Consider the following 14,758-nt stretch of genomic DNA (forward strand, 5'->3'; position numbering starts at 1 on the left):
AAACCACCACACTAACTTCTAAAATGGCTTAATCAATTAATTTTATGTTTTGGTATTTTGCCTACACCACATGTCTGCCTGCTGTCTGGGGAGTCCAAAAGAGGGCAAGAGATCCTGAGACTGGAGCTATGGTTGTGCAGCACCATATGGGTACCGGGAATCGAACCCAAGTCCTAGGAAGAGCCAACAGTGCTCATAACCACCGAGCCATCTCTCCAGGCCCAATAGGTTAAGCTTTGTGAGGAGCTGCCAAATTGTTTTCTATAATGACTACACTACTTATTCGTGATGCCAAAAGAGTGAGAAATGATTCTTGTTTGTCCTAGCTCACCAACATTTGCTATTTTCTGTTTGTTTGCTTTAGAGCAGCCATCCTAATGTGGTTTTCAACTGTGCTTCTCCAGAAATCATGCTCTTTTTTTAAATGTTAAGGGTGGGAGACAGATTGATCAGTAGGTAGTGTTTGCTGTCTCAGCTTGATGTAGCTTAAGATACACATATTAGAAGGAAATACATAAGCAAAAATTACTAAATTAAAAAATAATAATTGGGCCAGGCAGTGGTGGCTCACGCCTTTAATCCCAGCACTCGGAAGGCAGAGGCAGGCAGATCTCTGAGTTTGAGGCCAACCTGGTCTACAAAGGGAGTTCCAGGACAGGCTCCAAAGCTACAGAGAAACCCTGTCTCGAAAAACAAAACAAAACAAAAAAAACAAAAAAAAATGGGAATATATTTGGCAAGTGGATGAAGTAAAGAAAAATGAGACACAATCATATGAGTAGTGTTCTAATCCTTGGTGTGTTCGTGAATATTTATTAATATGCACTCATTTAAATTTACACTAAATAGCCTAAAAACATGATTATAGAATAAATATATATAACAATGCTCTCATTTACTAAAATGTTCAAAAAAGTGTACCCTGCTTTTCTCCCACAGCTGTGAGTCATCACTCCCAAACAAAAACTGGATTTCCTGAAAAACAGGTTAAGTCAATTCACAGGGGGAAATGCTTGTCAGCGTGACAAAGGCCAGCACTTTCATGAGAGCAAAATCTATATATACCTTTCTTTTGGGTTCCTGAAACAAGATCTTACACAAAAATGCCACTACTACCTTAAACACAAAAATGAACTGTGGTTTGTATTTTTTGATCACAGGGAGAAAAAAAAAACTTTAGAAAACTTTCTTAATGTGCATTGTCAGTGTACCGGCCCCTCGGCCACGTCCGGTAACAATACTGATTTATATATAGATTCTCCAGTTAGCACTGAGATAATAATTTACGATGGGAAGTGTAACTAATCAGAGTCACCCCCACCCCCAATTGTTGCTTTAGAGTTGAGGTTAACTTTCATCTTTTAGGGACATCATTCAAACTTCTCAATAAGAGCAACGGGTCCATTTCTGAGAAAAGGCTTATATGAAAAACAAAAGCGGATGCCGAGGGTCTAGTTTAGAGACAACGGCAAAGAAAACGGGCGAGGGAAGGGGGAAGCAGGAATCTCCCAGGGGACGGTATGGAAGCAAAAATAAAGAACCACCCTAAAACTTCCAAGAGAAAAATGCATGCCCGAAACAAAACTTGCAAAGGTTCATTTTCAGTATATGAGCAATGAAACTCATTCTGGGAGGTCTATGCTTTAAGGAAAAGACAAGGCAGCCCTCCCGTTTCCAGCAGAAGATCCCTAAAGATGGCGGTGGGCCGGAGCCCCTTCTCTCCCCGCAACCAAAGGCTCTCGCTGCACATTTCCCACAAACCCCTCCGCGCGGCCCCGCTCGCCCAGACCGGCCCGGCCGGAGCGCAGCCAGTGCGCACGCGCGGGCTGACGTCACGCGCGCTCCCAGGACCCGAGCGAGCTGGCAGGAGTGGTCTCGGCTGCTTCCGCCGCCGCGTCGCTCCAGGGCTCGGCGGGCGGGATCGCGCTGCGTCCGCCGCGGTGGGGCAGCCGGGGGTCACGGAGTCGTGGCGGGGGCGCGCGGCGACGCAGCCATGGGCCTGCGGCGGCTCTGGTGACAGCGGAGAGCCGAGCGGCCCGGGCCCTGAGCGCGTCTCCTGCGGGGGGCCTCGCCCTCCTGCTCGCGGGGCCGGGGCTCCTGCTACCTTTGCTGGCGCTGCTGCTGGCGGCGGCGGCCAGGATCATGTCTGGTCGCCGCTGCGCCGGCGGGGGCGCGGCCTGCGCGAGCGCCGTGGCCGAGGCCGTCGAGCCGTCCGCCCGCGAGCTGTTCGAGGCTTGCCGCAACGGGGACGTGGAGCGGGTGAAGAGGCTGGTGACGCCCGAGAAGGTGAACAGCCGCGACACGGCGGGCAGGAAGTCCACCCCGCTCCACTTCGCCGCAGGTAAACGCCAGCCTCGCGTGCCCCCCCCACGCCCCACCTGCGGGCTCGGGCTTGCAGGCCGCGAGCCACACCGCCCTGTCCCGGCGCCGACCTTTCCCGGGGACTCTCGCGACTGTCTCGCTCTCTCCGGGCTCGTGATGAGGGGTGGGGTGAGCGTGCTCTCGGGAAGTTGTTTTGGTGGTAGGGTTTTTGCTTGTTTGTTTGCGTGGGTTGATGGGGGGAGGTGCTTTGTTTTGTTTTACTGTATCAACAATACCTGCACCGACTTCCGGTCTTGCTACCCTGAAGGGCCTCTTGCACACAGAAAGACCTTGTGATTTGAAAAAGTAATTATCTCGACAATTCACTCTTTGCAAGTTCCACAGTAACTCTTCCCAATCCTTTAAGTTCTAGCGGCCTTCGTAAACTGTGAAAATGTAATTTAGAAGTTGTTTTATTGGCTATTGACTCATTAGAGTTAATTGGTTTAGGTTTCTGGAGAGACTAAAACCGGAAACAGGCAGCTTTGGGAGACCTGAGAGCTACTTAGGCTGAGTGTGGGTGGCCTCTGCCACACACACGCACAAGTTGGGGTGGAAAGTGAGCGAGAGACAAGATGGAACACGCACTGGAGCTTAGATCTAGGATTTTGAGACTCGTTTCGAGTCATCCTGAGATTTATTTTAAATAGTTTGAAATTAGTTTTAACTGCTGGGTTCTCTATGATACCAGAGTGCTAAGGTTTGTTGAGGTATTTAAAATAGCCAGGGATGGGGCCAGCTTATTGACTGAACCTTTTATGCTTCTCCTATAAAGGACAGATTGTAACTTTTTAACCTCGTGATCGAAAAAGGTCATCATGGCTTGGTAACATTTGTTATAGTGTGCGTCAAGATTGTTTAGCAGTTCTTTTTAAAAAGAAACATTTTAAGTTTCTTTGTGGGCAGGGATGATGGACAGAAGAGCATGAGAAAGATTTCTTGCTCGCAGGCATTGCTTTTACAGTTAGACTGATTGTGAGTCTGGTTGCTTTGGCCTGTCCCCGTTTTATAATGTACATGCTGTCATGAATCATGCTTCCCTAATCGAGAGCCTCTCTAAGAGGGAAAAGCTTGGGAAAACCTCAAGTAGGTGAGCTGAGAACGCCTGTGGACACTGGGAAGAAAAGAAGAGCACTAAGGCCAAATCTCTGTTAACAGTGTTGCCTTTCTTCGGCTAATTTGAATTGTCCTGCTTGACCATTTAGCCAACCTATTTGGCAAATGGTCACAACCAACTGCTACATAATCCAGAGGGGTAATGTTACTTAGATTATGTTCACTTGATAAAAATAGCCAAGGACGGTCTTAGTTGCCACCTTTCAAGAATTTGGTGTATTAGTGAGTTCATGTCTGAAAATAGTATTTAGAGATGTGGGTTTATGGTGTGACCTTGTTGCTCCTACTCCATCCCATCCTCAGTTCTTCCCCAACACACTCCTCTCCCACCCCATGGATGGAATCTAAGGCCTTGCACATGCTAGACAAGTGTTCTACAACTGAATGGGGTAGAGTATACCCAGCCCCATGTATTTTATTTTGTTTGTCCAGATTGAAATGGAAATTTAAATAGCCTAGGGACCAACTCACCACTCATAATTTACTTAGAGACAGTTTTAGGTTGTAAAATTAAGAAGTTAGGATATAAAAGGCAAATCATAAAATAATTACTAAGGAGGCTAGGGAGATGGCTCAGTGGATTAAGTGCTTACCTTGAAAACATGAGGACTTGAGTTCAGATCCCCACCACATTAAAAAAAAAAAAGTTGTATTGATACATGGCTATCCCAGCTCTAGGAGGTGAAAGCAGAAGGATCCTTGAGGCTTATTAGCCAGCCCTTCGTCAGTGAGCCCTAGGGTCAATTCAAGACCCTGCTTTAAAAAATAGAGAACCATAGATAAAGATACCTAACCTGGCACCTGTACACACTCACACACACACAATTATTATAAAAAATAATTGCTAAAGAATGGATACTCAATAACACTTTTGAAAGTCCTACGTTTCAACCCTAGAAAATAAGGAGGTTTTTAAAAGATGGCTTTGTAATATTGGGGTTTGCTTGTTTATTGGGTTTTTCAAGACAGGATTTCTCTATGTAACAGCCCTGACTGTCCTGGAACTCACTTTTGCCTCAAACTACAGAGAGCCACCTGCCTCTACCTCCCTATTGCTGGGATTAAAGGTGTGCAATGCTGTTGCTCACACACACCCATACCTGACTGGCTTGTAAATTTTAAAATTCAAATTATTAGATTAATGGATCACTTACTAATTCTGTTTTTCTGTGCCGGGTATGGCGCCCAGTAAGTACCTTGACCCTACTAAACTCATTTGCTATTGCTGAGCTACATTCTCAGCCCTATTTATTTTTAAGTAAGTGTGCCCACCCACATTTTCTCTGTGGGTAGTGAGTTAGCATTTGTGCTTATGTAGGCGTACTGTTGGGTGCTCGGTCTGTGGTCTCTGGTGATACTTGGTAATTGCCTGACCACGCAGTTATTTGTGTTTGTATTTTATAGGGTTGGAGATGCAAACGCATTTAAAAAAATTTAAAATAGCCAATTAAAGTTTAAAGGTTTAATTGAACAGAAAAGGTGCTTTGTCAATAAGAATGAGAGGTGTGAATGCTAGACAATGAAAAATGGTTTTGTCTTTCCACACATGCACACCCCTCAAAACAAACAAACAAAAAAACCCCTCTTAGTTCAATTAGTCAGATATCAGCCCCTTATAGGAATTAAGTTCTTTTTGTGATTGAGATAATTACGTAAACAGATATTTTTTCTTCTGTTAGCTGCTTTTTATTATTGAACTAGGTAATACAAGTTTTTTTTTCAATTTTTTTATAGTTACTTTTTTTTTTTTTTTTTGGTTTTTTGAGACAGGATTTCTCTGGCTTTGGAGCCTGTCCTGGAACTAGCTCTGTAGACCAGGCTGGTCTCGAACTCACAGAGATCCACCTGCCTCTGCCTCCCGAGTGCTGGGATTAAAGGCGTGCGCCACCACCGCCCGAGCTAATACAATTTTTAGGAAGTCATTCCTAAGAAAAAATACACAGAAAATTATTTCCTTTCCCTTCTGTTCTTTCTCTGCCCCCAACTATACATGTACAGGATATGGATTGATTTTTTTTTTTCTTTTTTAAAATTTTGAGTGACATCATAGACTGTATACAAACAAGTGGGTTTGGACTCTAATTTTACTAAGTATAAAATTTTTGGCACTAAAATTCTGTCTAATCAACATTTTATGTATGTGGTTGTTTGGCCTGTGAGTGTGTGCACCGTGTGCATGCAGTACCTTTGGAAGCCAGAAGACAGTATCAGATTCCCCTGGAACTGGAATTACAGATGGTTCTGAGCTGCCATGTGTGTGGTGGGAATTGAACTCTGGACCTCTGGAAGAGGAGCCAGTGCTCTTACCCACTGAGCCATCTCTCAGCTCCTTATCTTTTTTTTTTTTTTTTAAGAATACTTTTTATGATCTGAGCATTTTGTGCATGCAGACAGTATGGGTTTTTTGTGTGCATGCATTGGTGTTTTTCCTGCATGCATGTCTATGTGCGGGTGTTAGATCTTGGAGTTGCAGATAATTGTTAGCTGCCATGTGGGTGCTGGGAATTGAACCCCAGTTCTCTGGAAGAGCAGTAAGTGCTTTTAACCACTGAGCCATTCCAGCCCCCCTGAATACTTTTGGAGTATACAGGAAAGTGTCAGTCAGTACAGAAAAATGTACAAAGACTGTGGTTTAAGAAGTCCAAGTATGGGCTGGAAAGATGGCTCAGCAATTAAGAGCACTGATTTCTCTTCCAGAGGTCCCTGGTTCAATCCCCAGCACTCACATGGCAGCTAACAACTGTCTATAACTCCAAGATCTGACACCCTCACACAGACATACATACATGTGTAGGCAAAATACCAATGCAAATCAAATAAAAAATAAATTTTAAAAAGAAACCCAGGTATATAGACAGTGGATAAAAGACAGTACATGTGCTATGCTGCGAAGAATGAAAAGTTGAAAATGAATGTGCATTATATAGTTGTAGCCAAGAGATGTAGCACTGTTTTGATTTGTAGTATGTTTTTGGTACCCATTTTGAGTTGGTTAGATTCAATTAGAATCATCCACTATGTGAACTGCTTAGAAGTTTCTTCCATAGGAAGAAAGTGGAATAAGAGCATCTAGAATTCATTGTACAGGCAGTGGATAAAAAACTGGATTTCTAAAGATGAAAGAAGACTGGATGGACCATGTTCACATATATGCAACTCTTGAAGAGTGAATGGATGTGGCTGGTATACAGTAGGAGAAAGGTTACAAGACGCTGAATAGCCTTTTCTATTCAACTATGGATCTAGTTGGAAGTATCAGAACATGGGGTTCCTTGGCATCTTTCAGAGGCATACAGGATTTCTGTAATTTGACAGGTTGTTCATTCTTTGGTATAGAAGAGTAGAATAGTAATTGTCTCAATTCAAGTCTTTGACAGGTCATCTACAAACAATATGATGATTTCTGTCATTTTTATTGTTTACTAAAACAATCCTACCAAAAAATCTCAAAAACCAGGTTGGAGAGATAGCTCAGCAGTTAAGAACATTGACTATTCTTCCAGAAGACCTGGTTCAATTCCCAGTAGCCACAGGGCTGCTCATAACTATCTGTAACTCCAGTTCCAGGGGACCTGACATCCTCACACAGATATACATGCAGGTAAAACACCAATACACATAAAATAAAAATAAATTATTAAAAATCTCAAGAACCAGCCAGGCATGGTGGCAAATGCCTTTAATCCCAGCACTCGGGAGGCAGAAATAGGTGGATCTCTGTGAGTTTCAAGGCCAGCCTGGTCTACAGAGTGAGTTCAAGGATAGCCAGGACTTAAACAGAGAAACCCTGTCTCGAAAAAACAAACAAAAAAATCTCAAAAACCTTTAATACCATTTCTCTTTTTTAAAAATATTTTTATTATTATTTATTTGTGTGCATGTACCTAAAGTTAAGGCCATCCCCTGGAGCTGGGGTTAAAACAACTGTATGCTGCCTCATGTGGGTGTTGGGAATTGAATTTGGGTCCTCTGCAAGAACAATCCATGTTCTTAACCACTAAGCCATCTCTCCAGACCTTTTAATACCATTTCTAACATCGTATTTATGATGTAGCCACACAGATCCACAAAATGTATCCACATTTTTTGTCTGGGACTGCAATTGTACATTATTATTTTCAGGATGGGGTTTTGATTCAGGAATTAAATATTATAACAGAAACGCCAATACTGATTAGTCTGCTCAACAAGTCAGGCTTTGATTCACTGTGTCTTGTAAAGTAAGATCTTAGCTAAGCATTTTCCTTGGCTCTTCCTGAACTTAGAGAGCTGGCTTCAGTAACTTCTTTGGGGTACTCTTCTGGGTGCTCCCTCATCCAGAATGTCAGGGTTTTATCATCTCACGGTCCATGACATTCTTTTCTATGTTTCTTCTAGTCTGGCTGGATAGTATACCTGCTCCAAGTCAAAGTGGACAGAGCCCTCTTCCTTTAATTACTATTCTAAAGAAATTTAAGATGGAGGTTGGCATTGACTCTTAGGGTATATCTGCTCATGTTCTATCTTGCCAGTGAGAACAGATGGAAATGGAGCTGTAAAGCATTCCCTTCCCCCAAGAAATTGTTACTTTGTCAGAAGTGCTGTGTACCATTCTTGAGAATCTAAGAACGAGGATTTCATCAGAGATTATTCCCTGAGAATTTGGAAAACATCTTTTTATTGTATATTTTTGGTTTTTATTTGTTTTTTAAGGCTGCATTACATGTCATCTGGTTGATTTTTATTCATCTCTTGATCCCTTTGCCTCTGAAATGCTAGGGTTAGAGGTATGAGGTACCATGCCTGACTGATGCATCCTTAGATGGGTGTGTTTTCCCAGCAGTGGAAAGTTTATTGACATCACCTCAGGCTCTCTAAGGAAAATCCTCCAGTGCAGGGGTTCTCAGCCTGTGGATTGTGTTTGGGGGTCAGACAACACTTTCACAGGGGTTGCATGTCTGATGTTTACAGTGCATAACAGTAGCAAAACTACACTTAAGATGTAGCAATGAAAATAATTTTATGGTTGGGGTCACCACAGCACAGGGAACTATATTAAAGGGTCGCAGCATTAGGAAGGATGAGAACCACTGTTTAGTGTTAGGATGTGGCTTCAGTTGTTCAAAATTTCAGGCTCTTGATCTTGAACAGTATAGCAAATTCAACTATCTGTAGTCAGTGTCCCTTTAATTTTGGCTTCAAGCAACCCCCTTTTCATGGTATTTTGCCAGGTAGTTACAACTTGACCTTCAGCTAGGTCCAGCACATTGGAACAGGAATCTTCCCACTAGACTCTATTTCTTGTAACAGTAACAACTAAACACTTACTTTAGCTTTTGCTATACTCACCAAGTTCTTCTTTTAGTGAGAGTCAGCCTTTATATCACCATTTTTATTAATGATTGTTACCAGTGAAGAAGTAGGGATCCTTCTTCTAAAGGTGGATGTATTACATGACTTTACAGTTAAGAGGAATACTTAACTAATTTCTGCTTATTCTCATTCTTTTGTTTACTCTCCAATTTATTTATTTATTTATTTTTTTGGTTTTTCGAGACAGGGTTTCTCTGTGGCTTTGGAGCCTGTCCTGGAACTAGCTCTGTAGACCAGGCTGGTCTCGAACTCACAGAGATCCGCCTGCCTCTGCCTCCCGAGTGCTGGGATTAAAGGCGTGCGCCACCACCCCCCGGCCTACTCTCCAATTGAGAAAGCCGTTTCTAAAAGCTTTTCCTCCAGATGGGTACTGAATGGATGGGAGGGGGCAGTAGTAGAAGACAGTATGGCTGAGGTGGTGGTAACAGGGTCAACACGAAAGCAGTAAATCTACAGTCTCCTTGAAATTGTCCTTCTTGCTTCTCAGTACCATTCTCAGTTTCCATTCTTAGCTTTTCTTCTCATACCCTGGTGTATTAAGCAAGCATCAACAAACTACTAAACACCTCATCCTCTGAAGAACTCCAGGAAAATAAGGATGACTAAGACATTCACAGCTCTCAAGTCTTATGGAATTAGCATCCAGGAGCTGGGTTTGGTTGTACATGCTCATAATCTCAGCCCTAGGAAGCTGAAGCAGGAGGCTCTTGAATTTGAAACTAACAGATACTGAGCCACCATATACAGAGAAAGACAGATGATACAGACTGTAAACAACAAAGACCCAATCCCTGCTCTTAGGGAACTTTCAGCCAGCCCGTGTTAGGTGAGAACAGTTGGACAGAGTAGAGACTGGTCAGAGGTCGCCTTGTTTGGGTGGTGACTTTTAAATAGACAACAAAACTAAGGGTTGCACATTCAAAGGAAGAGCTTTCTGAGTGGACAGACAGCATTTACTGAATCTCAACATACTTGACAAACTCAGAAGAAGCTGGATCACAATTAGGAGGGGGAGGAGGGCATGAAACAGTGCCAAAGGCCAGTTCATCCAGGATTCTTGGTAATTCACTGTGGTGATGTGGGATTCCCCTCTGTATGCTATGAATATGTTTTATTACCATTGGTTAACATAGAAGCTGTTTTAGCCAATGGCTTAGCAGAAATCTGAACAGACACAAAGAGAGACACAGAGAGAAGGCATAGTCAGAAAGATGCCATGTAGCTGCCAAAGGGGAGGACATACTGGAACCTTAGGAACCTTACTGGTAGGCCACAACCTCATGGCAATACACAGATTGATTAAAAAAAGGGGGGGTTAATTCAAGATGTGAGAGCTAGCTAGAAATATGCCTGAGCTGTTGACAAAGCAGTGTTGTAATTAATAGAGTTTCTGTGTGATTATTCGGGTCTCAGCAACCGGGGAACAAAAGAGCAGTCTCTGCCTGCACTGTGGCGCATTTGAGTGTTTAGTCTGAGTGCCCATGGAAAGCAAGTGAACTATTTTAAACAGTAACGTTATACGTTATACGGTGGAGTTAAGTTTTGTTGGTTTGGCTTGTTTCTGTGGGTGCTTGTGTTTGTGCTGTGGGGTTGTGGTTTGCAGACTCACTGAGCACAGGCTACTTTTATATTTGTAATCTTTGTGTCTTAGTCTCCTGAGGAAAGAGACCACTGACATGTAACACAGAACTGAGGTCCTGGACTCTTAATTCTATGAAGTGAAAGGGTCATGAATATCTTTGTTGATCATTTCCCCAGTATTCTAGTTTGTTTCCTACTGTTGTGGTAAAAAACCACGACCAAAAGCAACTTTGAGAGGAAAGGATTTATTTGGCTTATACTTCCACATCACAGTTGCTCAAGAAGGAGCTTGAGGGCAGGTACTAAAACAGAAGCTGTGGAGGAATGGTGTACTTGCTCTACGCAGCTCCTTCAGCTAGCCTTCTTATACAGTCCAGGATCACCTGCCCAGGGGGCCCTATTCAGTCAACCATTAGTCAAGAGAGTGCCCTATAGACTCTACAGGCCAGTCTGATGGAAGCATTTTCTCAGTCGATTCCCTAATGACTCTAACTTGTGTCAAGTTGACAAAAACCTAACCTACATACTAAGTGTCCTTCACAGTATGTAGCATCTAACAGTTTGTTGATATTTGCTGGATTGTTATATCATAGTATTAGAAAATAGACAAAGAAGAAAAGCTATAAAAGAACAGCTCTGTTCTGGTGTGTGCAGCCATAAAGACTGTTGGAAATAGAAATGAAAGGGACACTTCTGGAAAAAAAAAAGACTGTTGAAGGCAGGAAGTTCTGGTGGCTGAAATAAAGCAGTGTCAGTGGAAGTATAGAAAAGCTGAGACCTTGTTGAGCTAGAGAGAGATGCTTTTGAAAGGATCAAGATGAAACATTCTAGAACTTAGGTGACAAGTGTAGTATGTTTATTGCCTTCCCCCATGCCAATAAAAAAGAAGTTCCTCAAAAGCAGAAATTTGGTGAGCTAGAGAAATGGTTTTGAAGTTAAGAGCACTTGGTTCCCGTGAAGAGGACCCAGGTTCATTACCAGCACCAATAGATGGCTATAACTACAGTTTCAGGGGATCCAAAGCCATCTTTTATTTCCCAAAGGCCCCTCTATGTACATAAAAACAATTTGTGTGCACACGCCACTCACACAAACACAAATTTTTTTAAGGCAGAGATTTAGTTTACTTATTGGTTTGTCATGTACACCAGAAAAGTATCTGGCACATAGTAGATGTTTTCTTATGATTTGTTAAATGAATGAGTGATCAGGGGAAGACCTGAATCATGACTCCTTGAGCTCTTTGGAGAATGTATTTCAAGCAGGAAAGAATAGTGAGCTGTTGAATATTGCTGGTGTATCTAGTCAAATGCAGACAAAAACCTTTGGATTTAGGAATATGGCTATTGGAAGTGACCCTGTTCAAAGCAACTGTGAGAAAGAAGCAGAAGCTGCTGAATTTGAGATAAACCTTACTGATTGTGTAATGCAGGAGCAGAGCTGAGAATGTGTGTTCAGGAAGAAGACTTTCCATGAGAGGAAGAAAGGGGTGTGTTGAGGGGCTCTGGGGAATGACCTAGTAGAGTGTCAAGATTGAGGGAGCACAGAGAGAGCAAAGATCTTGAGAAAGTGAGGAAGGACTGTAGGGTCTTATATGCTTCCCACTGTATAACAAAATATCAGTGTTCTCTAGTTAGCTTCATTAATATTCATGCCTGGCTTTATGGCCAGAACTCCAAAATGATTGTCTCCAGGTTGGACCAGTTTCCTGAGTTTAGGATCCACAGAACCTATTACTCACTGGACATTTGTCCCATGAGCACATCTAACTAAGCATTTCCAGAACCAAATCTTATCTACTGTTCCAGTTAGCATTTTTATTACTGCAGTAAAACATCGTGCATGGCCTGTTACACAGAGAAACCCCGTCTCGGAAAACCACCATGACCAAAAGCAACTTGGAAGGGAAAGGGTTTATTATACTTCCACATCACAGTTCATCACTGCAGGTAGTCAGGGCAGAAATTCAAACAGGGCAGGAACCTGGAGGCAGGGACTGATGCAGAGACCATGAAGAAGTACGCTTATTGGCTTGCTCAGCTTGCTTTGTTACAGCCCTGGAGCTCAGGGGTGTGGCACTACATAAATGGACTGGACCCTCCCTTATCAACCACTGAGAAAATGTCCTACAGGTGCCTACAGCCAGGGGCAATTTCTCAATTGAAGTTTCCTCCTTTCAGATGATTCTAGCTTATGTCAAGTTGACAAAAAACTAACCAGCACACTCACAAACCCTGTTTTATTCTATATCTTGGTTAAGATTCTGTTTGCCATATTAGCCACTGGAGTCTATGTTTTCTTTTCTTTCTCTTTTTAGTTACTGATAGTGTCATGTGCAGTAGTAAAAAGATTGAGAAATCACCAACTATCTAGATCAGGATGGAACTAGTTAAATTTTCATATTTTAGTAAAATAGAAGTTAATTTCTAGGCTATTACTAGACTTTAAATTTTAAAAAATGGGAATATGCAAATAGCATCTTTTAAAAATATTGGTGGGGATATGAGTGGCATGGTGCTTCACATGGATTGGAACAGTAACTGCATCAGATTTTGACTTAGCTATCTCCTGTCTCTATATTCCTTCCATTTATCCACCCCACTGGAGCAGAAAGATTCTGAGACTTTAAGTGTGCTACTTCTTTATTAGGTACTCATTTATATACTTAAGTTACATACATGGAGTGTATGAAAATGTGTACACACTAAATATGCAGAACTTGGTATTTGCAATTGGAAATGTCATTATATAGTTGGAGCCACTTGGGGTTTGAGCTTTTAGCCCCCTTAGAATCATCTCTGAAATTAGTAGCAATAGCAACTAGGGTGTTGTAGGCTACTTAGCAGAGGGAGAGACCTTGGGTTTAAACATTAAGGTTAGTTGTATGTATTTCAAGTCATCTTTTCAACAGTTCTTAAATCCTTGATCATGGTATTTTTTATCCTAAAACATTCTAGCATAGCTTGTCATTTTCCTTGGTAAACTTAAATGTGGGCAATTTGTATTCTTTCTAGGTTTTGGACGGAAGGATGTAGTTGAATATCTGCTTCAGAATGGTGCAAATGTGCAAGCACGTGATGACGGGGGTCTTATTCCTCTTCATAATGCATGCTCTTTTGGTCATGCTGAAGTAGTCAACCTCCTTTTGCAACATGGTGCAGACCCAAATGCTCGAGATAATTGGAATTATACTCCTCTCCACGAAGCTGCAATTAAAGGAAAAATTGATGTTTGCATTGGTAAGCCAGTATTTCTTTTTCAGAATTTTCTAGAAATTGTAACTATTCTGAATCTAATGTGTCTAGTGTTGTCTTTCTACCAGGCTGAACTTAGATTTAAATCTGTTCATGATTTAATCTATCTTTTTTTTTCTCTCCAGCCCTCAAACCATTTGTTGTTGCATGTCTTTTCTTAAAAATCTTAAAATTCTGTGGGAAATAGGGAAAAAAAATCATTCTCTAGAAAATTGTGTTCTCTTGAGAGATAAGATGCATAAAGAACCAAATAAAGGCAGCTGAACATAGTCCCAGTGCTGGGAGGCAGAGGCAAATGATCTCTGAGTTCAGGGACAGCTGGGACTACACAGAGAAACCCTATCCCTAAAAATCAAACAAAAGAACAAATAAAGGCATGGTGGAAATGAACATTGCGTATTAGAAGATAATGGCTAATGGTGTAAATTAGTATGCTGGTTAAGTTTATCACCTAGACACAAGTAGAGTCACCTGGCAAGACCAAACCCCAATTGAGGATTGCCTCTAGTAATTTTCTTAGTTCTTAGTTGATGTAAGCTGGCTCAGCCCACTGTGGGCAGTGCCCTCTGAGGCAGGTGAGCCAGAGCTGTGTTTCTTTATTTTCTTAAGTAGCTAAACAAGACAATGAGCAGTGTTCCTTCATTGTCTCTGCTTCAGTTCCTGCCCTGAGGTTCCTGCCTCAACTTCTTAATGATAGAATGTGAATCAAATGAACCCCTTTTCCCCAAGTTTCTTTTGGTCATGGTTTTATCACAGTAACAAACCCATAACTGGAACAGTTAGCCAGAGTCAGGTCTCAAGGCTCAACTTTCTGGCATCTTTGTACTGGAGAAAGGGACTTTGTGAAGAACTCTGGTTATGGTTTGAGGGTCTTGTAATATAGACACCATTCACTGCGTTGCCCAGATAAGCCTTGAACTTTCCATTCTTCAAAAAACTTTTATTTTTTTGCTTCTGTGTGTGCAAGTGCACACAAATGCATACTTGTGTTCACATAGGTTTTAAATCCTCCAGCTCTCTGCCTGGTCTGTGTACAGCTTTGGGCAGTTGATGATAGAAGAGTCTTTTTTTTTTTTTTTTTTTTTTTTTTTTTT

The 14,758-nt window shown here is 42.0% G+C and overlaps 1 protein-coding gene across 4 annotated transcripts in view; it reads left to right on the forward strand.

Moving 5' to 3' along the window:
- The first annotated feature begins 1,858 nt into the window (after positions 1 to 1,858).
- Tnks2 (tankyrase 2) overlaps positions 1,859 to 14,758 on the forward strand; it is a 59,149-nt gene continuing 46,249 nt past the window's right edge. For 2 of the 4 annotated variants that reach the window (XM_026781199.1, XM_026781198.1), the window contains exons 1-2: positions 2,076 to 2,341; positions 13,425 to 13,649. In XM_026781199.1, the coding sequence (XP_026637000.1) occupies positions 2,143 to 2,341; positions 13,425 to 13,649 (424 nt within the window). In that variant the 5' untranslated portion in view covers positions 2,076 to 2,142. Of the gene's footprint in view, positions 2,342 to 13,424; positions 13,650 to 14,758 lie in introns of all 4 variants that reach the window. The other 2 variants (XM_005352179.3, XM_026781200.1) reach the window with 2 other exon arrangements.

The sequence above is a fragment of the Microtus ochrogaster genome, chromosome 8, assembly GCF_000317375.1.
Source record: "Microtus ochrogaster isolate Prairie Vole_2 chromosome 8, MicOch1.0, whole genome shotgun sequence".
Taxonomy (NCBI): domain Eukaryota; kingdom Metazoa; phylum Chordata; class Mammalia; order Rodentia; family Cricetidae; genus Microtus; species Microtus ochrogaster.